The sequence below is a fragment of the Capra hircus genome, assembly GCF_001704415.2.
Source record: "Capra hircus breed San Clemente chromosome X unlocalized genomic scaffold, ASM170441v1, whole genome shotgun sequence".
Taxonomy (NCBI): Eukaryota; Metazoa; Chordata; class Mammalia; order Artiodactyla; family Bovidae; genus Capra; species Capra hircus.
The window spans coordinates 63,930,793-63,956,530 of NW_017189516.1; the positions used below are offsets into that span (position 1 = coordinate 63,930,793).

Genomic DNA, 25,738 nt, shown 5'->3' on the forward strand with positions numbered 1-25,738 from the left:
ACACTTGAGAGTCCCTTGGATTGCAAGGAGATCCAAGCAGTCCATCCTAAGGACATCAGTCCTGGGTGTTCATTGGAAGGACTGATGCTGAAGCTGAAACTCCAGTCCTTTGGTCACCTGATGCAAAGAGCTGACTCTTTTGAAAAGACCCTGATGCTGGGAAAGATTGAAGGCACGAGGAGAAGGGGATGACAGAGGATGAGATGGTTGGATGGCATCACCGACTCAATGGACATGAGTTTTAGTAAACCCCGGGAGCTGGTGATGGACAGGGAGGCCTAGAGTGCTGTGGTCCATGGGGTTGCAAAGAGTTGGATAGGACTGAGTGACTGAACTGAACAGAACTGTCTGGTCCAGTTGCATGATCTATTGGGTACCCATGATGCTATTTCCTTCTCATCAGTTGGCACCAATCAATGACTATTATTTTGAAAAATGTCTAATGAGGAACTTCTATGCAGAGCTTTAGGTAATTCTGCACCTGCATCAGCATAAAGGCCTCTGCTTCTGAGGTTGAGCTGGATAGTAGCACCCCCTAGTTGGACACCACAGACCCCGTGCATTGTAAACACCATCAGGGCTCTTTCTTTAGTAAACACTGTTCAGTTTTGTTGTATGTGTGTGTGTGCTCAGTTGATAAATTGCGTCTGACTCTTGCGACCCCATGGACAGTAGCCCACCAGGCTCCTCCGTCTGTAGGATTCACCGGGCAAGAATCCTAGAGTAGATTACCATTTCCTCCTCTGGGGCATCTTCTCGATCTACGGATCAAAGTTTATCCTTGCGTCTCCTGCCTTAGTAGGTGTATTCTTTCCCACTGTGCCCCCTGGGACACTGAAGGCTGCAAAATCCTTACCACCCCCTGCAACCTCACAGCCGATGAACACTGCTTAACCCCATACTTGAGTTGTTTTCATGTGTTCCTCAGGACAGCTCAGATTCTTTTTGAAGTTGTCTGACTAAGCAATTCCATCTCTCCCGTGACATCTGATAGGAACCTTATGTCACCATATACAACTGCCATCTGTGGGTTTTTCTCTCCTCGGAAACACACTTGCAGGACTCGCACCACGTGTCCTAAACAGAGTTACCTTCTCCTTTGTTGTACAAAGGATGATTTTCTTCATAGTTGAATTTGCATGCTGTGTGCATTTGCCAATGGAAGTTTGTTCACTACACATATATGCAGTAATGAATTTATTGATCAGATTAGGAATCCAGTAACATCCGGAAGAAGAGAGGACATTCCTAGTTGGAAACCCGTGGGTTCTGGGTCATGATTTCCTGGGAGAGAAGGAATGATGATTTCAAGGAAAAGGTCCATTATCTTCATACGTATGATTGGGACACATTCCTGCTTCGATGCTGCTCGTGTTCTCCCTTCATTTTTTTCTTTGAGCCTGAAAGGAGAGGAAAAGGTTGTTGAGCTTTCTAGGGTTAATATGATATTGCCCAGAGGGGGAATTATAAAAGAAAAACCGTTTTTGATGGAAACAGTGTGGAAACTTTCCTACTAGATTCATTCTGCAGAAGTTCATCTGTGTGTGTTTGCCCCTGTGTGGTTGCACAGAATTACCACCTGGTGAAATTAGTTGTGAGCAGTCTGGTATCAAGTCTTATGTTGAGAGGTACTACATTACGTATTCAGAGCTGTTAAATGTAGGAGATTGTAAACCAAGTGACTTCTGTAGGCTCATATTTCATCAGGGATGTGTAGCGGCTACAAAGTCCGTCATTCCCAGTGGGATTCCCCAGCAATCACCGTAACTCACAGCTCAGGGCATCACACCGCTCCCATTGTACTCAAAGCATCTTTCTGTGGAGTCTAGACCATGTCAGTCTTTAGATATCTAATCCAAATACTTAAGGAAGTCTGAGCTTTTGGCCAGCGGCAATGTGAAATGTTCTGTCATCCCATTCTTCTTGAAAATTGATTTTCATTGATGTGTAGTTGATGCACAATGCTGTATTATAGGAACAGGAACGTGGCTCAGTCGTGTCTGACTCTTTGCGGCCCCATGGACTGTAGCCCACCAGGCTCCTCTGTCCATGGGATTCTCCAGGCAACAGTACTGGAGTGGATTGCCATTTCCTTCTCCAGCGGATCTTCCTGACCCAGGGATCGAACCCGGGTCTCCCGCATTGTAGACAGATGCTTTTTGTTGTATTAGTGTCATGTATAGAGGAAAGTAATTCATCTAAACATTTGTTGTTTCCGAGTCACTAAGGTGTGTCCCAAACTTTGTGTCCTATGGACTATATCTTGCCAGACTCCTCTGTTCATTGGATTTTCCAGGCAAGAATATTGGATGGGGTTTCCATTTCCTACTCCAAGTGGTCTTCCTGAGCCAGGGATAGAACCAGCCTCTCCTGTGTTTCCTGCATTGGCAGGCAGTTTCTCGACCTCTGAGTCACCTTGGAAACCCTCATGAATATATATATATGTGTGTGTGTGTGTGTGTGTGTGTGTGTGTGTGTGTAGGTAAATGTATACCTTTTTATCGATTCTTCTTCTTTTATGTTACTACAAGACATTGACTATAGTTCATTGTGCTACCCAGTAGATCTTTTTAGTTTATTTTATATATTTTACTGGATATCTGCTCATCTGAAACTCCTAATTTACCCTTTGTCTGCTTCCCCTTTGGTAACCATTAACTTTCTCTATGTTTGAGAGTCTGATTCTGTTTTATGAATGGTTCGTTTGCATCATGCTTTAGACTCCGCATAGAAGTGATTGCATATATTTGTGTTTCTCTTTCTGACTTAACTTCTCCCAGTAAGACCATCTCTAGGTCCTTCCACATTGCTGCAAATGACATTATTTCATTCTTTTTCATGACTGGGTAATATGACATTGCGTATGTATCCCATTCTTGAAGCAGTTAAAAATACCCTCCCGCCCCCCCTTCCCCCCAAAAATGTTAACCTACAGAAAACAAACTCAGTGTTGCTATCTGTCACCTGTCTACTCACCCAACTGATGTTCTCTGTTCTTGTGGAGGACAGTTGTCTGTGAAATAGAATGAATAAGGGGAAAGATGGCCACTGACATGCCTCTGTTTCCAAGGATTATTTCAAAGCAGCTTTTATAACAGATGTCTCTGCAAAAGGGAAATTTGATAGGAATGTCCTAGGGATGTGTTTTCATTTCAGATACCTGCTGTCCTCTGGGGCTTTACCTGTTTTGATGACATTTTCTATATTTTCATTTGGAATCCCCCTTTTACTGTTCAGCTCCGGATACTTCTGAAGTTCTTCTTGAGTGAAGCTGTCTCCTCTGCCTGGATTTCCTGGCAAACAGGGCAGAAGAGGTGTGCGTGAGAATGCTTTATCGTTATAGAGAGTCACCTGGCTCCTACCTGTGGTGTCCAGTAAGACTCAGCAGCACCATCGCTCTCCCAATCACCTAAACTCTGCTCTCCAGGTAGTGTTCCACAGACGTGCCTGAGTGTGCTCACAGGTCTTCCGGCTTTTCCATGGGGTGGAGTCCACATGGTTAACACGTTATCACGTTCCCATTCTCACAAGTACTGAGTGAGCTACAGATAATTCACCTGTGAGCTTAAGCTCACAGTGAAATGCAATACTTTGTGGTACACTGAAGAAGTTTACGGCGAGTCTGAGACTCAGAATTCCTCTCAACTCTAACTCTTCCTGTTCACTTTGTGTGCATTCTAGAATTCCATCCCTGGGGTTTTCATGAACCCTCATGCAACGAATGGAGAGGGGAATGATTTGGAATTATCAAAAGCACACTGACCCCCCATTGAGACGGTGCAGGACCTTATGTTCCTTGCCCCACCCCTGAAATTTTCTGCCTGCGTTTTGTCTGTGAAAGATTTTAGTCAAAGAATACATTTTATCAGAGAATTGAGAATGTAGATAGCAAAGGAAAACAGACAAAGGAGATGAAATAATAATAATGTAGTCATGAAGCAAAGACAAGGACCTGTGGTTCCTCTACAAGGGCAGTAGATATTATTCTGGGTCGTATCCTGCGAGCTGTCTTACAGACACTAAAACCCCCACCCAGTGGACAAGTTTACTACCTGATAACCAGACTGCAGCCACGACAGAAGCTGCCACGATTTAGAGAACTGACGTCCAGGAGATGGGAACATAGCGACCCTGGAACTGAAGATTAACTGTACCGAATACATCAAGATAATGCTGGTCACCCGCTCATGGCCAATTTCAAAATGACTGTCAGAGCTGACTGCTGTTTCTGCAAGAAGCCCCCTCCATCTGTCTACAAGAGCTCCTGCCCCACTGGTTGCCAGTTGTGGGGTGGGGCAGTCAGCCTTTGGACAGAAGTCGACCCTCCCACTTTGTTTTCAGCATATGAACGAAAGCAGGCATTCCTTCCTAGAAGCTGGGCTCTTAGTTGGCTTTTGAAAGGCGGGCAGCAAGAACCCACATTTGGTAAAAACATCACATGGCCCACTCAGGGATTCGTTCAGGCTTTGTCATCCTCAAATACGGCACAGAACAGCCATGCACCTCCGATGCCCATATAATGGCAGAAAGGATAACGGGATGTCAGAGAACCCAGGGGACTGCGCGGATGGCAGAATGATTGACACGCCTGTCCACACTTCCTCTGCGGGATTCAGTGTCATCGAGAGGTATTTGCAGAGCTTTGCGTTCAAGTTCGGGCAGTATTTTAAACATTGTGACAAAGAAGAAAGAGTTTGTTGTAGAGATGAATGCAGCCATGGCCGTGACCTGTGAGCCAGCTAAACTCAGATGTAAACCTTGGTTCTCTTTGGCATCAGGACCTGGCAACTCTGTTGTGCGATACTTGGTGAGAAACTCATGGAGCTTCCTGGAGTATTTCATTTGGAATCTGGGACAAGTGTATCTCATGTTTAAAAATGCCATCTGATAGAATTCCCAGTAGATACATGTCCTCATTTTTCTCATAGACAAACTTTCTATATCCCTGACTCATGTCACATGAAGTCTGAATTCTCTGTGTAAACACACGTCTGTTCCGGGCTTCTTCATATGGTGTGCTATGGTTAGTTACTCAGTCCTATCTGTGATCCCATGAGCTCTTGCCTGCCAGGCTCCTCTGTCCATGGGGTTCTCCAGCCAAGAATACTGGAGTGGGTTCATATGCTCTCCCCCAGGGATTTCCTGACCCAGGGAGAGAATCCAAGTGCCCTACATTGCAGGTGAGTTCTTTCCTGTCTGAACAGCAGCAAAGCCATAATATAAAGTATATGTGTACTTCTCACATTAGTATAAAAATGCTGATCATAGGAACACATCTACTTTGTATTGGATAAACTACAGTACGTACCAACACCTTCAGTTATTTTTGTGATCTTCTCTCCATCGTCGTTTTCAAAATAAGTTACCACCATGTTGTCCGATACATAAATCAATTGCAAAACATTTGTACCCATGACTGTAACAGAAAAAGAAGAAATCAAGCCTCAATATGATCAACTTCTTTTCTTTTCATTTGACCGCGTCTTCTTCTTCACATGCTATCATCAGTCGTCTCTCGGATGGTGAACCTTGTCTCACTGACATCTCTAGTGGTGTGTTGCTGAAACCAGTTCAGACAGCTGGTGAACTAGGAAAACTTTCTCCACACCCCTTTCTTCTGAAGATAAAAGACTTCCAGCCTTCTAGACTCAGCAGTCTGTGGACGAGGCAACATTTCTCATTGCAGCTGTAGTAAGTGTTGAACCTCAGCCATCTCATACCAGCTCACAAGCTCTAACTGTTAAATTTTCAAGAGTTTTGTGATCCAATATGGAGGTGCAGTCATGGTTAGAAAGGAATTCTAATAATTTGAATGAATCATAGTAAAATGAAAGTTAATGCCCAATCCAGAGTTATTTCCTAGTACAAGAGCTTAAAAAAAGAGGTACAAATGAGTCTATTGCAAACTATGGGACATATACACTCTGCAGTGATTTCAGATTAGATCCTGTGGCTGTGTGTCCACAGTTGAAATTAGAAAACATTCACCAGACAGAGATTAGAATCCCCCGTTCTACATTTTTTCCATGAAAGTGAAATATATGGACACTTGATCACTTAATATATTACAATATTGATATTAATATTTGAGAATTATTTTCTGTTATTTTCAACTACAGAGATAGAATCTCTGTTAATACGGCTTTCAAATTATAGATTGATATTTATATTTAGAATTATTTCTCCTTATTTTAAGCTATAGAGATAGAAGCCTATGATATAAAGTCCCTTTCAATTCTGTAAAATTAGTTTAAACTTTTGGGCTCTTATTTTAGCTGTTGTAATTTTGGGGCTTTAAGTTAATCATGTTCTACTTACTAAACTTGCTAATGAAGGACCTTTAATATTTAAAGAATTTCTTTAGTTTTTGCAAATTTGATCGTGTAGGTCAAATGAGACAAAAAAATTTTGAGAGAGTTGTTACAGTCCTAAGTAGGTTATCACACTTCTCCATGCCCGAGGAACATGAGGAGTCAGTGTTCTGGAGCTTTTTCTCAGAGACCATCAGTGGCCACATTCCAACCTTGCACCTCATCCTGGTGTTGTGGGACAGAATTGATTGCTGAAAAGCTAAATGGCTTTTCCAAGGTTGCATTGGTAATGAGTACAGGAAATAGTTCACCCATCCAGACATCTAGTTGTCTTGGATGAAACAGAGACTATCCATCTAAACATGTTCCATGGTTTTCTGGAAGACATCTCTTCTGAAAAGCTCAAACACTCACACTCTATGACGTAAACATCTCCTTCTTGTCTCTTTCGCACTTCTGTGAATAACTGGCATCTCCCGTCATCCCTGAAAACCAAACAGACAAGACATTCCTTCTGACTGTTCATTTCCCAGGGCTTGAGGACACCCTTCCGTGAATAGAGTTCACACACCCAACTTCACAGCCATGACTCACACCTCTCACTGTACATTGGAGATGGGACCCCATGTCAGAAGTCAACAGACTGCTTGTTTTCAGCTGGGTCAGATTGTGCTTACTTGGCGTAAAATGTAAGGGAGGGGTATTTGCAGTCGTTGATACATTCAATCTGATGATAGTAACACCTCAGCAGGCCCCCTTTCACAATCTTCTCCTTGTTATCTGCAGCTGCGTAAATGGTGTGCCACTCTCCTGTAACCTAACAAGGAAGGTGTCTGTTAACATCAGTCAATCTCTTTTCTGGTCCACCACCAATACACAGCACTGTCTTGGTTCTGCATTTACCACAGATGAGAAGTACACTGAATCTTATTAAGCACAAGATTGGAAAAGGTCAGTTTTCATTCCAATCCCAAAGAAAGGCAGTGCCAAAGAATGCTCTAACTACTCCACAATTGAACTCATCTCACACGCTAGTAAAGTAATGCTTAAAATTCTCCAAGTCAGGATTCAGCAATACAAGAACCATGGAATTTCAGATGTTCAAGCTAGTTTTAGAAAAGGCAGAGGAACAAGAGATCAAATTACCAACATCTGCTGGATCATCGAAAAAGCAAGAGAGTTCCAGAGAAACATCTATTTCTGCTTTATTGACTATGCCAAAGCCTTTGACTTTGTGGATCACAAGAAACTGTGGAAAATTCTGAAAGAGATGGGAATACCAGACACCTAACCTGCCTCTTGAGAAACCTATATGCAGGTCAGGAAGCAACAGTTAGAACTGGACATGGAACAACAGACTGGTTCCAAATAGGAAAAGGAGTACATCAAGGTTGTATATTGTCACCCTCCTTATTTAACTTATATGCAGAGTACATCATGAAAAATGCTGGGCTGGAAGAAGCACAAGCTGGAATCAAGATTGCTGGGAGAAATATCAATAACCTCAGATATGCAGATGACACCACCCTTATGGCAGAAAGTGAAGAAGCACTAAGGAGCCTCTTGATGAAAGTGAAAGAGGAGAGTGAAACAGTTGGCTTAGAGCTCAACATTCAGAAAACTAAGATAATGGCATCCGGTCCCATCACTTCATGGGAAATAGATGGAGAAACAGTGGAAACAGTGTCAGACTTTATTTTTTTGGACTCCAAAATCACTGCAGATGTTGACTGCAGCCATGAAATTAAAAGACGCTTACTCCTTTGAAGAAAAGTTATGACCAACCTAGATAGCATATTAAAAATCAGAGATATTACTTTGCCAACAAAGGTCCACCTAGTCATAGCTATTGTTTTTCCAGTAGTATGTATGGATGTGAGAGTTGGGCTATAAAGAATGCCGAGTGCCAAAGAATTAATGCTTTTGAACTGTGGTGTTGGAGAAGACTCTTGAGAGTCCCTTGGACTGCAAGGAGATCCAACCAGTCCTTCCTAAAGGAGATCAGTCCTGAATATTCATTGGAAGGACTGATGCTAAAGCTGAAACTCCAATGCTCTCACCACATGATGTGGAGAACTGACTCACTGGAAAACACCCTGATGCTGGGCAAGATTGAAGGTGGGAGGAGAAGGGGATGACAGACGATGAGATGGTTGGATGGCATCACCGACTCGATGGGCATGAGTTTGAGCAAACTCTGGGAGTTGGTGATGGACAGGGAAGCTGGCTGTGCTGCAGTCCATGGGATTGCAAAGAGTCAGACACCACTGAGTGACTGAACTAACTGAAGTAAAGAAGAGTTCTACTTCCTACCTTGCTGAATCACACGACATGACATCATGACTTCTGTTGGAACAGAAAGCATAGAATTCATAGGTTTCGCACAGAATTCAGAGTTTTTTGTAATCACTAAAACAATTCCAGTAAAGACCATGACAGTTCATAACTTTCTGAAGGTTAGCATGTTAGGCTCTTTTTGTTGTTGTTTTGTTTTGTTTTACCTATAGACAAGAAGAAAAATACCAAGAGCCGATAGACAGAGCATTGTATTGCGTTCATGTAGATACGTGAACCATAATGTGTACAATCTGGTCATACAAGTATGGCAAAAGCAATACAATATTGTAAAGTAATTAACCTCCAATTAAAATAAATAAATTTATATGAAAAATAAAATAAAATCATAAAACAAGAATATCTCTGTTATACGCACACACAACATCTGACACACACACATCACACACACACGCACAATAATGCAAGCAAGACCTTCTAGCAGATCAGCTCATTCTGGGTACCTTTGAGGGGTCTATCTCAGTTGCAGTTTCCGGGGCCCCACAAACCAGACCAAGGAGGAGAGTCAGGAACACAACCTTCATCTTTGGACTCCTGTCATCCTTCTAGACAAGCTGAGGGCGCCCCAGTTGTTGGAGAGGTTGTGAATTGGTTTCACTTTTTATAGGATACGTCTCTTGGCGGAATACATATTGATCAAACAGTGGTTGATCTCAATACCTTGGATACGTAGACATTGTCTTCTGACATCCTGGTTGGCAGCTGAGCTTTTTGACATTCTGTGCTTCTTATATATGCTTCCTGTCTAGATTGCCGGGAGAAATATTGATAACCTCAGATATGCAGATGACACCACCCTTATGGCAGAAAGTGAAGAGGAACTAAAGAGCCTCGTGATGAAAGTGAAAGAGGAGAGTGAAAATTAACTTAAAGCTCAACATTCAGAAAATGAAGATCATGGCATCTGGTCCCATCACTTCATGGGAAATAGATGGGAAAACAGTGGAAATAGTGTCAGACTTTATTTTTGGGGGCTCCAAAATTACTGCAGATTGTGACTGCAGCCATGAAATTAAAAGACGCTTACTCCTTGGAGGAAAAGTGGTGACCAACCTAGATAGCATATTGAAAAGCAGAGACATTACTTTGCCGATAAGGTCCGTCTAGTCAAGGCTATGGTTTTTCCAGTAGTCATGTATGGATGTGAGAGTTGGACTGTGAAGAAGGCTGAGCACCGAAGAATTGATGCTTTTGAACTGTGGTGTTGGAGAAGACTCTTGAGAGTCCCTTGGACTGCAAGGAGATCCAACCAGTCCATTCTGAAGGAGATCAACCCTGGGATTTCTTTGGAAGGAATGATGCTGAAGCTGACACTCCAGTACTTTGGCCACCTCATGAGAAGAGTTGACTCACTGGAAAAGACCCTGATGCTGGGAGGGATTGAGGGCAGGAGGAGAAGGGGACGACAGAGGATGAGATGGCTGGATGGCATCACCGACTCAATGGACATGAATCTGAGTGAACTCTGGGAGTTGGTGATGGACAGGGAGGCCTGGCGTGCTGCGATTCATGGGGTTGCAAAGAGTCGGACACGACTGAGCGACTGAACTGAACTGAACTGTGTTATTCCTTTCACACGGAAGAGGTCTCTTTAAGTTTATTTTCTAAAACTAAAGATGGTACTGTCCTGTTTAAGAAAATAAATATGTGGTATCTCTACCAGGAATCAGTTTTCAGGGAATTCCTCTGAGGGGTCTCTGTTTTTTTTATGTTGAAATTGTAGCATAGTTGATGTACAATGTTTTTTTTTGTTGTTGTTACAGGTATACCGTATAGGTACTCATAATTTTATTCCTCCTTTTGAAGTTATAAAAATATTGGCTTTCCCCTCCTTTGTTGTGCAATCTTTATTTTTCAATCTTTGTCCATTATTCATTTTATACATAGTACTGTGTGCCTTATTCCACTCCTCCTGAGTGCATGTTTCCGACTTCTTTCCCTCAGCATATTTATTTGAATAAACATCTATATATTTTTATAGACTCCATTACCATTGCCCCTGCAAACTATTGTCAGGATATGTCCCATTTTTATCCATTCCAGTGTTGATGGATACGTGTTCATAGACAAGTCTTTGTAAGGAACTGACCGTGTTGTCTTGCGGGTAGAGACTTGGGTGTGGAACTGCTTGATCTCAATGCCTTCTGATTTTCAACTTCTGCCAACAGGAGATGAGACTTTCCATTGCTCCATCCTTGCCAGGACTCAATATGGTCAGTTGTTTTCATTTCAGAGATTATAATAAGGGTGTGACTGTATCCAGTTACAGTAGTAACTTTCATTTCCTGAATGAATAAGTGGTGGGATTGTCGTGTGTCTATTTTCTCTGTTAAGTATCTCTGCAAATCATCTGTTCATTCCTGAGTGAATTATGTTGTTTTTTTTTAATTTTTAGGTTTTTAATATAGTCTGGATTGAGTCCCTTTTCAGATATAGATGTGCCAATATTTTTCCCCACTTGCTGGCTTCTCTTGTGCTTTCTTAAGGGTGTCTCTCAGGGATGTAAATATTTTGACTGAGGCTTAGTTACTAGCGTACTGTTCCCAGTGTGGGATCCTGGTTGGCATATATTCTAATCAGTAACCACCTAATGTTGGTCACAGAATATCTGCCTGTGTTTTACCTCTAGAGTCTTTCTTGCTTTTGGTCTTACGAGTCTCTCTGTGTCAGTTGTAAAACAAGGAGCAATGAGGGGGTTGAAGCTTGTTTTTCTTTTTTTTTTTTCTATTTGGCATATGAATTCACAATTTCTCCAGAGTCTTCTCTATATGATTATTATTTTCTACTGAATATCTTTTGTAGGTATTCAGTTCAGTTCAGTCGCTCAGTCATGTCCAACTCTTTGTGACCGCATGAACCGCAGCACGCCAGGTCTCCCTGTCCATCACCAACTCCTGGAGTCCACCCAAACTCCAGGTCCATTGAGTTGGTGATGCCATCCAGCCATCTCATCCTCTGTCATCCCCTTATCAGCCCGCCATCAATCTTTCCCAGCATCAGGGTCTTTTTAAATGAGTCAGCTTTTCGCATGAGGTGGCCAAAGTATTGGAGTTTCAGCTTCAGCATCAGTCCTTCCAATGAACACCCAGAACTGATCTCCATTAGGATGGACTGGTTGGATCTCCTTGCAGTCCAAGGGACTCTCAAGAGTCTTCTCCAACACCACAATTTGTAAGCATATCCAAAATCTATTTGTATATTCCTGTCCCTTCCACAAGAGCAGATTTGTGTGTGTGTTGGTTTGTGTTTCCCCATTCTTGGTGCCTTTATTTTTGGCAAGGTTAAAGATAGTTGGGACATGAAGATCATATGACTAGCCTTCAACAAGTTTGTGTCCTAAACAAAGTGTTCATGGTTCAGAAGCTTGTGAAAATAGAATTTCTCATCCATTTATGGATCATTAGAATATTATATATTTCTGTTGATTTTCACAAAGGATGTCTAAAATAGCAAGACATTAGTTTTGTTACATTTTGGAGCCAAAATAAAGAATCACTGGGTAAATGCTGGCCACAGAGTCCTCAACATATGCTGATATCACATTAAAACATAAGGCTTTAATTGACTGAAGTTCTAATGTTTTTTTTTTCTTTTTGTATGCATTTTTCTGTTCAGTGGTAATTACCTGAAGACCTCCTATGGCTTATAGAAAGGTGTAATGAACATTTTGACTATGGAACTGAACTGAATAGTGCTTTACACATACATGTCAATCACTTAGAGCAGAAATTTATGTGTTTTTATCTCATATACACACAAACACACACACACGTACATGGGGTAGCTATGTGAGGAGACAGATGTGTTAGTTCTCTTGTTTCTTATGTCAATCAGCCGTCTCATTCTTTTTTCACTCTTCCTTACTACTCCTTAACCGCCTGCAAACTTCTAAGTGTTTGTACATCCACAATGGTTAAACGTGGTCCACTTGTCATATATCCCTATTCCCCAGGATTTGATATATAGTCAACTGGATAAAGATCCTTGAAAATAATTTTTTAACCACTCTGTATAATAGGCTCCAGTTTCATCCACCTCATTAGAACTGATTCAAATGTATTCTTTTTAATGGCTGAGTAATACTCCATTGTGTTTATGTACCACAGCTTTCTTATCCACTCATCTGCTGATGGACATCTAGGTTGTTTCCATGTCCTGGCTATTATAAACAGTGCTGCGATGAACATTGGGGTACACATGTCTCTTTCAACATTTCAATGTATGGCAAAACCGATACAGTATTGTAAAGCAAAATAAAGTGAAAATAAAAATTAAAAAAATTTTTTAACCAAAATTTTTTAATGGTTCGTATTTCCTGCCTGGTTCGTAATGTTGCTTTCATTATTCAAACTGCAAATTTTTCTCTTAGAAGTTTTCAGCTCTTGTAGTGGTGTGACTCGTGGTGAAGGTTTTCTCTATTTCGGGCTCTTTACCTCAAGCACAGCTGATGGAGTGCATGGGCTTGGTTGTCGTACAGCATGTGGAATCTTCCCAGATGAGGAATTCAGTCTGTGTCCCCTGCATTGGCAGGTGGATTCTGAACCACTGGGCCCCTAGCGAAATCCCTCTTCTCAGTTACTTTTTTCCTGTTTCTTAGTTTTGCTTCTTGTTTTAGGCTGGCTTGCTCGGGTGAGACCTAAGTGAGCATAGCTTCCTTCTTTCTGGGGCTATTAGCAGTTGTCCTCCACACCTTCCCAGTAGCAACACTGGACACCTTCCAACCTGGGGGACTCACGTTCAGTGTCATATCTCTTTGCCATTTGACGCAGCTCATGGGGATCTCACAGCAAGAATAGTGGAGTGGTTTGACACTCTCCTCCTACAGTGTATCATGTCCTGTCAGAACTCTTCACAGTGACACGTTTGTCCTTGGTGGCCCTACACGAAGTGGCTCATAGCTTCCCTGAGGCATGCAAGCCCCTTTAGCACACAAGGCAGTCATCCATGAAGGGAGTATAGCATAGACGTCAACCAACATTTTTCTGTATTCTGTCAACAGCTTGAGTCAAAGGACACCAATATCTTGACCTTGGACAGCCGTGTGTGGTTGTAACGTGCATTCAAGGTGCGTGCAGCTTGCAATGAGCCCTGGCAGGGAATGTGCCCAATGCCCTGTTTTGTCTTCCCTGTCACTTCTCAGCCTTTCAGCTGCACCCAGCCTTCCATGTCCTCAGGAGCCTACCAGAGGGCTCCAGAGTGGTCTAGGACTGCCTAACCTTTCCCATCCCCCTCACACATTTTTCCTGGTCTCTTGTCTGTTCGAGTGGCATGACCTATGTGATGCCAAAGATGTTCCTTTTTTAAAATCAGTTGGCACCAATCGATAGCTACTGCTTTGAAAAATGTCTGATGAGGATCTTTTATGCAGAGCTTTAGGTAACTCTGCACCTGCAGCAAGGCTTCTGCTTCTGGGGTTTGAGCTGGAGAACAGCCCCCTTAGTCGGACACCACAGACCCCATGCTTTGTAAACACCGTCAGTGCTCTTTCTGTAGTAAACACTGTTCACTTTTGTTGTATGTGTGTGTGTGTGTGCTTGGTGGATAAATCGTGTCTGATCTTGCGATCCCGACCCCATGAACGGTAGCCCACCAGGCTCCTCTGTCCATGGGATTACTCCAGGCAAGAACACTGCCATTTCCTCCTCCAGGGCCCTTCTTGACCTCGGGATTAACCTGTGTCTCCTGCAGCTCTTGCATTTGTAGGTATATTTTCTTTACCACTGCAGCCCCTGGTAGCCCGTGTAAGACTGCAAGCAAAATCCTTCCCACCCCTGCAGCCCCACAGCGGGTGAATGCTGCTTAACCCCAGAGCTGTGCTGTTCTCAGGGGCCACACTGAACAACGCAGATTCTGTTTGCAGTTGTCTTGACTAACCAATCCCGTCTCTCATGTGACATCTGGTTGGAATCTTATACTGCCATATACAACTACCATCCGTGGTATATTCAGTCTTCTCGCAAAGACACTTGCATGATTCACTGCATGCGTCCTAAACAGAGTTATTTCCCCTTTCCTTGAACACTCGATTTGCTGCATAGTCGAAATTACATGTTTTTTGCATTTGGAAAAATAGCACCTTCGTTCACTACACATATGTGCTTTAATCGATTTATTGATCAGTTTAAGAATCCAGTAACATTAGCAAGAGCAGAGGACACTCATAGTTGGAAAGCTGTGGGTTCAGATTCTTGATTTCCTGGGAGAGAAGAAACGATGATGTCAAGGAAAATGTCCATTATCTTCATCTGGATGATTGGGACACATTAGGGCTCGGTGCTGCTCATATGCTTATTTCGTTTATTTCTTTAAACTGAAAAACAAAACAAAACAAAACAAATGTAAAACATTGTTGAGATGATTAGAATGAACATGATGTTGGTGATAGCATGAAAGAGAAGAGAGAAGCAGTGGATGGTGGACCCAGGGGAGAATTTTCCCTGCACCTTTCACAGAAGTCCTTCTGTGAGTGTGGCCGTGTGGGATTATCCTACAAGACCCTTTCCACAGAAGTCCCTCTGTGTGTGTCCCTGTGGGCTTGCATAGCATTACCACCTGGTGAAATTAGCAGTGAGCAGTCCTGCATCAGCTCGTCTGCTGAGAGTCGCTAGGTTACATATTCAGAGGCCTGAGATGTAGGAGACGATATCCTGTGTCACCTGTGTGGCTTACATCGTCTGCAGTCTCCTTTACCATCACGGGTGTGTTGTGACTGCAAGGTCCTTCATTCCCAGTGGGATTCACCGGGGGGGTCATCACATCTCACAGCTCGGGACTTCACACCGCCTCCTCCTCTGTCCTCAGAGCATCTCACCATGGAGTCTAGACTGGTGTCAGTGTTCAGATATTTAATCCAAATACTAAGGAAGCCCGGAGTTGTTGCCACCTGGCAAGGTGGACTTCTTTGTTATCCAATTCTTTTTTTGTAAGTTAATTTTAATTGGAAAGTCCTTGGTTTGCAACACTGTGTTACTTTGTTCCGTACAGCAACGTGATTTATTTATACCTTTGTTGTTGTTATTTAGTCACTAAATTGTGTCCCACTGTTTGTGTCCTATCGACTGCAGCTTGCCAGACTCCTCTGTCTTTTGATTTCCCGGGCAAGAATACTGGTGTGGTTTACCATTTCCTGCTCCATGGGATTGTCCCCTCTCAGGGATAGAACTCACATCTCCTGTGTCTCCTGCATTGGAAGGAAGATTCTTGACCTCTGAGCACCTGGAAAGCCCTCAGTAAATGCGTAAATGTAGGTAAACGTATACCGTTGTACATTCTTGTTCTTATGACTCATTTCAAGACATTGAGTATAGTTCTTTCTGCTTTCCAGTAGGTCTTTGTCATTTTTAAAATATATTTTAGTGTCTATCTGTTCATCTCAAACTCCCAATTTATCCCTTGCTACTTCCCCTTGGTAACTATTAATTTTGCCTGTGTTTGAGAGTCTGCTTCTGTTTTATGTATGGTTGTTTGCATTATATTCTAGATTCCACATGGAAGTGATAGCATATGATATTTGCCTTTCTTTTTCTGACTTCCTTCACGTAGTAAGATAATTTCTAGATCCATCCATGTTGCTGCAAATGGCATTATGTCATTCTTCTTCATGGCCAGGTAATATTCCACTGTATATGTATACCATTCTTAAAGCAGTACAATCCCACCCCCCACCGAAAAAAAAAGTGTGAACCTAGTGAGTAAAAGCTCAGTGTTGTTGGTGTCACGTGTCTACTCACCCAACTGATGTTCTCTTTTCTTATGGAGGACAATTGTCTATGAAAGAGAATGAATAAGGGGAAAAGTTACCATTGACATGCCTCTATTTCAAAGGATTATTTCAGAACAGCTTTTATAAAACATGTCTCTGTCAATAGGAAATTTGACTTGAATGTCCTAGAGATGTGTTTCCATTTTGGGTACCTGCTGTCCTCTGGGGCTTTACCTATTTCAATGGCATATTCTATATTTTCATTTGGAGTCCCCCTTTCACTGTTCAGTTCCTGATACTTCTGAAGTTCTTCTTGAGTGAAGCTGTCTCCTTTCACTGGATTTCATAGTAAACAGGGCAGAAGGGGTGTGCGTTAGAATCTTTTATAGGTTATAGTCGGTGATGGCATCCAGCCATCTCATCCTCTGTCGTCCCCTTCTCCTCCTGCCCCCAATCCCTGCCAGAATCAGAGTCTTTTCCAATGAATCTACTCTTCACATGAGGTGGCCAAAGTACTGGAGTTTCAGGTTTAGCATCATTCCTTCCAAAGAAATCCCAGGGCTGAGCTCCTTTAGAATGGACTGGTTGGATCTCCTTGCAGTCCAAGGGACTCTCAAGAGTCTTCTCCAACACCACAGTTCAAAAGCATCAATTCTTCAGCACTCAGCTTTCTTCACAGTCCAACTCTCATATCCATACATGACCACTAGAAAAACCATAGCCTTAACTAGACATACCATTGTTGGCAAGGTAATATCTCTGCTTTTCAATATGCTATCTAGGTTGGTCATAACTTTCCTTCCAAGGAGTAAGTGTTTTTTTAATTTCATGGCTGCCGTCAACATCTGCAGTGATTTTGGAGCCCCCCCAAAAATAAAGTCTGACACTGTTTCTACTGTTTCCCCATCTATTTCCCATGAAATGATGGGACCAGATGCCATGATCTTCGTTTTCTGAATGTTGAGCTTTAAGCCAACTTTTTCACTCTCCTCTTTCACTTTCATCAAGAGTCTCTTTAGTTCCTCTTCACTTTCTGCCATAAGGGTGGTGTCATCTGCATATCTGAGGTTATTGATATTTCTCCAGGCAATCTTAATTCCAGCTTGTGCTTCTTCCAGCCCAGCGTTTCTTATGATGTACTCTGCATATAAGTTAAATAAGCAGGGTGACAATATACAGCCTTGACCTACTCCTTTCCCTATTTGAAACCAGTCTATTGTTCCATGTCCAGTTCTAACTTTTGCTTCCTGACCTGCATACAGGTTTCTCAAGAGCCAGGTCTGGTGGTCTGGTATTCCCATTTCTATTAGAATTTTCCACAGTTTATTGTGATCCACACAGTCAAAGCCTTTGGCATAGTCAATCAAGCAGAAATAGATGTTTTTCTGAAACTCTCTTGCTTTTTCGATGGTCCAGTGAATGTTGGCAATTTGATCTCTGCTTCCTCTGCCTTTTCTGAAACCAGCTTGAACATCTGGAAGTTCACGGTTCACGTATCACTGAAGCCTGGTTTGGAGGATTTTGAGCATTACTTTACTAGCATGTGAGATGAATGCAGTTGTGCGGTAGTTTGAGCATTCTTTGGCAATGTTTGGCATTGCCTTTCATTTGGAATAAGTGAGCATACCTTCATTCTTTCTGGGATTATTAGTAGGGGTCCTCCACTCTTCCCAGTAGCAATAATGGATACCTTCTGACGTGGTGGGGGTGGAGCTCATCTTTCAATGTCATAACTTTTTGCCTTTTTATACAGTTCATGCAGTTCTCAGTGTAAGAACCCTAGAGTGGTTTGCCACTGCCTCCCCCAGTGATCACATTCTGACAGCACTCTCCAGGATGACACGTCTTTCTTGGGTGGCCCTACACGAAATTGCTCATACCATCACTAAGTTATGCATAGCCATTTGCCACACACGTCTGGAGAAGGGAATGGCAAATGGCAAACCACTTCAGTATTCTTGCCTTGGGAACCTCATGAACAGTATGGAAAAGGCAAAAAGATGTGACAACGATCACTGAACTTCCCGGGCCAGTAGGTGCCCTATATGCTGCTGGAGACGAGTGGAGAAACATTTCCAGAAAGAAGGAACAGGCGGAGCCAAAGCGAAGACAACGGTCAGTTGTGGGTGTGTCTGGTGATGGAAGGCTGATGTTCTGAGGAATAATGTTGCATAGGAACATGGAATGTTAGATCCGTGAGTCAAGGTAAATGAGAAGTGGTCAGACAGAATATGGCAAGACTGAACATCGACAACCTAGAGAAAATGAAGGTCAACAAATAAGAAACAGACATCTAGAGATGAGTCAACAAGAGTGACCGGACTGGGCGAATTTAATTCAGATGACCCTTATATCTACTACTGTGGGCAAGAATCCTTTAGACGATGTGGAATAGCCCTCATAGTCAACAAAGGAGTCTGAAATGCAGTACGTGGATGCAGTCTCAAAAATGACAGAATGATCTCTGTTCATTTCCAAGGCAAACCATTCAATATCACAGTAATCCAAGTCTCCTCCCTAAATGCTAATGCTGAAGAAACTGAAGTCGAACACTTTTATAATGACCTAGAAGACCGTCTAGAACTAACATCAAAAAAGATGTCCTTTTCCTTATAGGCGACTGGAATGCTAAAGTAGGCAGTCAAGAGATCCCAGGAGTAACAGGCAAGTTTGACTTTAGAGTACAAAATGAAGGAGGGCTAAGGCTAACAGAATTTAGCAAAGAGAATGCACTGGTCATAGCAAACACCCTCTTCCAGCAACACCAGGGACGACTGCACACAGGACATCATTAGATGGTCAATACGAAATGATACTGGTTATATTGTTTACGACACGAGGCAGTGATCCATGCAGGCGGCATTGGCCAAGAGTCAACCACTAATGTTCCATGTTCTTTGAACAGTTCAAGTGATCAGGCACTAACATCTTATCCTTGGAGAGCTTCGTATGGGTGTAACATGCATTCAAAGTGCCTGTAGCTTACAGTAAGCCCTGGGTGACCAGGGCTCTAGTCTGTCCTTCCTGCCCCTCCATTAGCTTTTCAGGTGGACACAGCCTTCCACATCCCCAGAAACCTACCAAATGTCTCCAGAGTGGTCTAGGCCTACCTCATCTTCCCCATCTCCCCGAGACATTTTTTCACAGTCTCTTGGCTGGTCAGCCACACGATCATTTTGGTTACCCACAATATTCCTTTTTTTCCCCCTTCAGTTGGCACCACTCAATGAATATTATTTTGAAAACATCCCTGATGAGGCATATTTATGCAGAACTGCAGGTTACTCAGGACCTGCGTCAGCAGCGAGGCCACTGCTTCTGGGGGTGGAGCTGGACGTAGCCGCCCCAAGTTGGACACGACAGACCCTGTTCTTTCTAACTACCATCAGTGCTCTTTTTTGAGTAAATACTGTTCACTTTTTGTTGTACATATATCCATGGTCAATCAGTAAATGGCATCTGACTCTTTGCGACCTCATGCACTGGAGCCCACTGGGCTCCTCTTTCCATGATATTCTCAGGCAGGAATACTGGAGTGGGTTGCCATTTCCTCCTCCAGGGGATTTTCCGGACCTAGGGGTCAAAACTGCATTTTTTACGTCTCCTACATTGCCAGGCAGGTTCCTTACCACTGTACCACCTTGCAAGGCCGTGTAACACTGTATTCTGCTAAATCTTTAGCACTAGCAGCTTCCCTCATGGTTCTGCTGGTGAAGTGTCTGCCTGCAATGCAGGAGACCTGGGCTCGATCCCCTGGAGAAGGGAACGGCTACCCATTCCAGTACTCTGGCCTAGAGAATTCCACGGACTGTATGGTTCATGAGGGTCACAAAAATTGGACACGACCGAGCAACTTTCACTTCACTTCACTTCACCCCGCAGCAGATGAACACTGCTTAACTGCATAATTGACTTGTTTTCAGGTGCCAGTCAGGACAGAACATATTCTATTTTGAAGTTGTTTGACTGACTAGTCCCATCTCTCACATGACATCTGGTGGGAACCTTACATCACTTTATAATAAACTACCAAATGTGGCTTATTCTCTCTTTCACTGTAACACTTGCAGGATTCACACCGTGTGTCCTAAACAGAGTTATTTCCTCCTTCATTGTATACTTGATTTTCTGCCTGATTGGATTTACAAGTTTTGTGCATTTTCAAATATGGCACATTTCCTTACTGACACATATGTACGTCAATCAGTTCACTGAATAATTCAAGAATTCAGTAACATCAGCAAGAGCAGAGGAGATTCATTGTTGGAAAGCCATGGGTTGAGGGTCATGATATCCTGGGAGATAAGAAATGATGATTTCAAGGAAAGCATCTGTTATATTCATATGGATGATTGGGACACATTAGTGCTTCTATGTTGCTCATATTCTTTTTTTCTTTTTTCTTTAAACAAGAGAAAAAGTAAAACATTGTTGAGCTGATTAGGATTAATATGATATTGGCCAGAGCATGAAAGGAAAAATAGAAGAGGTTACTGATGGGAGCTGTGGATAACTTTCCCTACAAGACCCATTTCACAGAAGTCCCTCTGTGTGAATGCCCCTGTGGGTTTGTATAGAATCACCATCTGGTGAAACTAGCAGTGAGCAGTTGTGCATCAGTTGTGTTATGTTGAGAGACACTAAGTTACGTGTGCATGTGTCCAGGATGTAGGAGAAGATATAACAGGTAACTTGTGCCACTTATATCATCTGTAATCTTATTTATCATCATGAAGGTGTTGTGGCTGCAAAGTCCTTCATTCACAGTGGGATTCCCCAGGGATCATCCTATTTGCCAGCTCTTCTTCCCAGGTCTTCTCCTTTGACCTCAGAGCATCCCACTGTGGACTGTAGACCAATGTGAGTGATTGGACATTTAAATCCAAAGACTTAAGGAAGCCCGAGACTTTGTCACGTGGCAAGGTGCATGTTTTGTTATCTCAGTCTTTTTAAAAAATTAATTTATATTGAAATGTACATATTGCAGGCAATGTAATTCATTTGTGCATTTCTTCTTGTTCGGTCACTAAGTCACATCTGTCTCTTGTGTCCCTGTGGAATGTAGACTGCTGGACTACTCTGTCTGTGGGATTTCCCATGGAAAAATATTGGAGTGGGTTGCCGTTTCTTCCATCAGGCTATCTTTATGACCCAGAGATCAAACTCACATCTCCTGCATTGGAAAGCAGATTCTTTACCATTGAGCCACCAGGGAAGCCCTCAGTTATACATCTGTGTAGCTAAATATATACCTTTTTAGAATCTTGTTGTTTATAGGTTATTACAAGACAAGTAGATTTCTGTGTTATATAGTAGTTCCTATATAGTAGGTCCTGTTATTTATTTTACATATAGTAGTGTATATCTGTTAATCTCAAACTGCTAATTTACCCCTCCCCCCAAATTTTCTCTTTAGTAATGACAAATTTGTTTCCTGTGTCTGTGAGTCTGTTTCAATTTTATAAGTAGTTTATTTGCATTGCACTTTACGTTCCCCCTGTAAGTGATGTCATGATATTTGCTATTCTCTTTCTGACTTCCTTCACTTGGTATGATCATCTGTAGGTCCAACCGTGTTGCTGCACATGGAGTTACTTATTCTTTTTCTTAGCTGAGTAATAGTTCATTGTGTATCTATCGCATTCTTCAAGCAGTACGCAACAGAAGAAATGTCTTCACTGACAAAGAAAACTCAGTATTGTATGTATCACTATTCTACTCACCCAGCGGAGGTTCTCAGTTCTTGTTTAGGACAGTTGTCTGTGAAAGAGAATGGATAAGGGGAAAAAAATGACCACTGACATGCCTCTATCTCAGAGGATTGTTTTATAGCAGCCTTGGTAAAAGATGGCTGTGCGAATAGGAAATTTGAATCGAGTGTCCTTGTGATGCATTTTCATTTCTGATACCTGTTGTCCTCTGGGGTGTTACCCGTTTTGGTGGCATTTTTTCAGGAATCCCTCTTTCGTTGTTTGGTTCTTCATACTCCTGAATTTCTTCTGCAGTGAAACTGACTCCTTCGGCTGGATTTCATAGCAAACAGGGCGGAAGGTGTGTGCATTAGATTCTTTCATAGGTTGTAGAGTGTCACGTGGCTCCTACCTGTAGTGTCCAGTAAGCCTCACCAACACCACTGCCCTCCACCATCACGTAAACGCTGCTCACCAGGTCATTCAGTACAGTGGTGCCTGAGGTGCACACAAGTCTTCAGATGGGGGTCCATGGGGGTACAGTCCACACAGCTAACATTTTCTCACGTTCTACTTGTTACAACTACTGAGAGAACCACAGACCATTCACCTGCGAGCTTAAGCATCTCTGAGTCAGATGTATGCACTAATGGTATGTCAGAGAAGCTCCTGAGAAGGTCCTGGTGGGCCCTGAGAAGGTCCTGGTGGGCCCTGAGAAGGTCCTGGTGGGCCCTGAGACTCAGAAATCCTCCCAACTCTTAACTCTTTCTTTGCAACTTGTCTAATTAGTAAGTGAAAGTTTCTCATTTGTTTCTGACTCTTTGTGACCACATGGCCTGTAGCCGGCCAGGCTCTTCTGTCCATGGAATTCTCCAGGCCAGAATACTGGAGTGGTTTGCCATTTTCTTCTCAAGGGAATCTTCCCAACTCTGGGATAGAACCTGGTCTCCTGCACTGCAGGAGGATTCTTTACTATCAGCCACCAGGGAAGGCCAAGAATATTAGAGTGGGTAGGCTATCCTTTCTCCAGTGGATCTTCCCAACTCAGGAATCAACCTGGGGTCTCCTGCATTGCAAGCAGATTCTTTACCACTGTAATTCTTCCTGTGGTTTCATGAAGCCCAGACACATGAGATGGTTAGATAGCATCACCGAGGCAATGGACATATTTTGAGCAAACTCCGGGAGACAGTGAAGGACAGAGGAGCCTGGTGTGCTGGAGTCCATGGAGTCGCAATGAATCAGGCAGGACTTAGCAACTGGAAAACAATATTCAAATGACTGGGGGAAAATGACTGGGACTTTTCACCAGGCACATTAATCCCATTACACATGCTACTGAGGGGAAAATACACACTTTTTCATTCTCAGAGAGCAGACACAATCCCCACCATCCACCAATGTGGATATAATATCAGAAAGGTTAAAGCTACCTGTCAGTGACCCCTGTGGGGTTGGCCAGATGCATAATGATTAATATACCTGAACACATGACTCTGAATATTCAGTAGGAACCAGTGCTTATTTTCAGAGCATTGGGTTCAGGTGTCAGGCATCCTTTAAGTGATTTTGACAAAAAAATAGAGTATATGTGGTGTGGATGAATGCAGTCAAGGATGGGGCCTGTGAATCTGTTAAACTCAAATTTAAACCTTGGTTCACTTTGGTGTCAGAATTTGGCAACCCCAATATGTGATATTTGGCAAGAATCCTATGGACCATCTTGGAATATTTCATTGCATCTTCATGATAAGTGTATCTGATGTTTTAAAATGCCATCTTATAGAATCCCCCGTGGATACATTGGTTCAGTTTCCTATTAGACAACATTTCCGCCGCCCTGACTCATGTGATATAAAGTCTGAATTCTCTCGCTTGAACACATGTCTGCTGTAGCGTACTTAATATAATATAAGCTGTGTATGCACCTCTGTTCTTAATATAAAAATACTGATAATATGAACATGACTAGGTTGCATAGAATATGCTACATACATACCGAGGCACGAGTCACTTTTGTGGTCTTCACTCTATCAAAGTTTTCAGCATAGAGTACCAACGTGTTGCTGATACACGAATCAGTTCAGAAAAATTTTTACACATGTCTGTGACAAAAAAAAAAAAATTGAAACCTCAGTACAATTAACTTTTTTCCTTTTCAACTGGACATGTCTTGTTCTTCACACACTGTCTTCAGTCATCCCTCTTATGGTAAACTCTGTCTCACTGACATTTCTAGAGGCTGTGTTGCTAGAATGAGTTAAGACAGCTAGTGAACTAGGAAAGCTTTTTCCACACACCCCTCTTCTTAAGACACCAAGGACTTCTGGTCTTCTAGACTGAACGGTCTGTGAACGATAGCAATGTCGTTTATTGCAGCAACTATCGTGGGTGGTGGGACTCAGCTGTCTCATACCAGCTCACAAGAGCTGACTGTTCAATCTTCAGGAAACTGGTGGCTGAATTTGCAAGTACAGTGGTGATTAAAAATTAATTCTATAAATTTTAATAAATCATATTAAAAGTTATAGAAAAATCAAAGTCATTTACTAGTATAAGAGGTGATAAAGGGGGTAGAAGTGAAGATATTAGAAAATGTTGGACATATGTACTTGAAATGATTCTTAGTGTCTGTGGCTACATGCCTACAGTGGAAATTATAAACGGCGCTTCAGGTGAAGATTAGAAAACTCTGTTGTACATTTTTCCTGTGAAAATCAAATATTTAGACATTTGATCCCTTATTATGATAATATTAAGTGATTACACTGTGAAGTATTGGATTTGAGAATTATTTCCCATAATTTATACTATAGAGCTAGAACTCTGAAACAGTGTTCCTTTTGCTTTCAAATTATGCAAAAATTAGTTTGAAACTTTTTGTCATTTTACCTGTTTTCATACTTTTCTGTGAGGTTTTAATTGATTAGTTTCTACCCCTTAAATACATACATGAAGAACTTTCAAGATTTAAAGAATTTCTTTAGTTAAAGCAAATTTGATCATGAAGGTCAAACAAAGGGTAAAATAAATATGTGGGTCAGTTAGTGTTGCAGAGAATTTGCCTGCCAGTGCATTAAATGGGAGTAGGAAATGACAACCGTCTTCCGTCTTCTTTCCTGGAAAATCCCATGGACAGAAGATCCTGGTGGGCTACAGTCCATGCAGTCACAAAGAGAGCAACTAACGCGCTTGAGAGGATGCACACATCAGACACTCTGGAATACCCACATCCTTTGACATAAACATCCCCGTCTTTCTTTGCAACTACGTTGAGTAACATGCATGTCTCGTAACGCCTGAAAAACAAAGACATCCCTTCCTCACCATTCCCTCCCCTTCTGTTCTGCAGCGCTTTAGGACACCTTTCCATCAATAGCGTCCACACACTCAACTTCACAGACATGACACACACCTTTCGGTGCACACTGAAGGCAGGACCCCATCTAGGTAGACAGCAGTCTCCTTGTTGTCATTTTAGGCAGATTGTACTTACTTGACATAAAAAGTAATGGAGAGTTGTTCTCAGATGTTAATACGCTGAAGCCGAAGTATGTATTCCCTCAGTGGGCCTCCTTTCTCAATCATCTCATTACCCATGGCCGTGTAAATGGTGCAGCATTCTCCTGGTATCTAACAAGGATTGTTTCCATAACCATCAGGCAGTCTCTTTAGTTGTT

General features: G+C 42.4%; 1 protein-coding gene and 1 long non-coding RNA gene across 2 annotated transcripts; both read right to left on the reverse strand.

Moving 5' to 3' along the window:
• Positions 1-1,329: 1,329 nt before the first annotated feature.
• Positions 1,330-9,190, reverse strand: LOC102189472 (allergen Bos d 2-like). Its single transcript, XM_018043718.1, has 6 exons — positions 9,110-9,190; positions 6,989-7,128; positions 6,726-6,796; positions 5,309-5,416; positions 3,183-3,284; positions 1,330-1,400 (listed from the first exon to the last, which is right to left on the reverse strand). The coding sequence occupies exons 1-6, from the start codon at positions 9,188-9,190 to the stop codon at positions 1,330-1,332; spliced, it is 573 nt and encodes a 190-aa protein (XP_017899207.1).
• Positions 9,191-14,770: 5,580 nt separating this feature from the next.
• On the reverse strand, positions 14,771-24,215 carry LOC102187389. Its single transcript, XR_311282.2, has 3 exons — positions 24,058-24,215; positions 16,397-16,433; positions 14,771-14,976 (listed from the first exon to the last, which is right to left on the reverse strand). It is a non-coding gene; the product is annotated as an uncharacterized LOC102187389 (long non-coding RNA).
• Between the last annotated feature and the right edge of the window lie 1,523 nt (positions 24,216-25,738).

What these genes read in the sequence shown, in the direction of transcription:
- LOC102189472 (XM_018043718.1), bottom strand. Translation starts at nt 9,190, where the DNA reads ATGAAGGTTGTGTTCCTGACTCTCCTCCTTGGTCTGGTTTGTGGGGCC. An exon ending in TCCCTTACATTTTACGCCAA is followed by an intron (nt 6,797 to 6,988) that starts GTAAGCACAATC and finishes TTTGGTTTTCAG; the next exon opens with GGATGACGGGAGATGCCAGT. An exon ending in AGAAAATGTCATCAAAACAG is followed by an intron (nt 1,401 to 3,182) that starts GTAAAGCCCCAG and finishes CTCTCCTTTCAG; the next exon opens with GCTCAAAGAAAAAAATGAAG.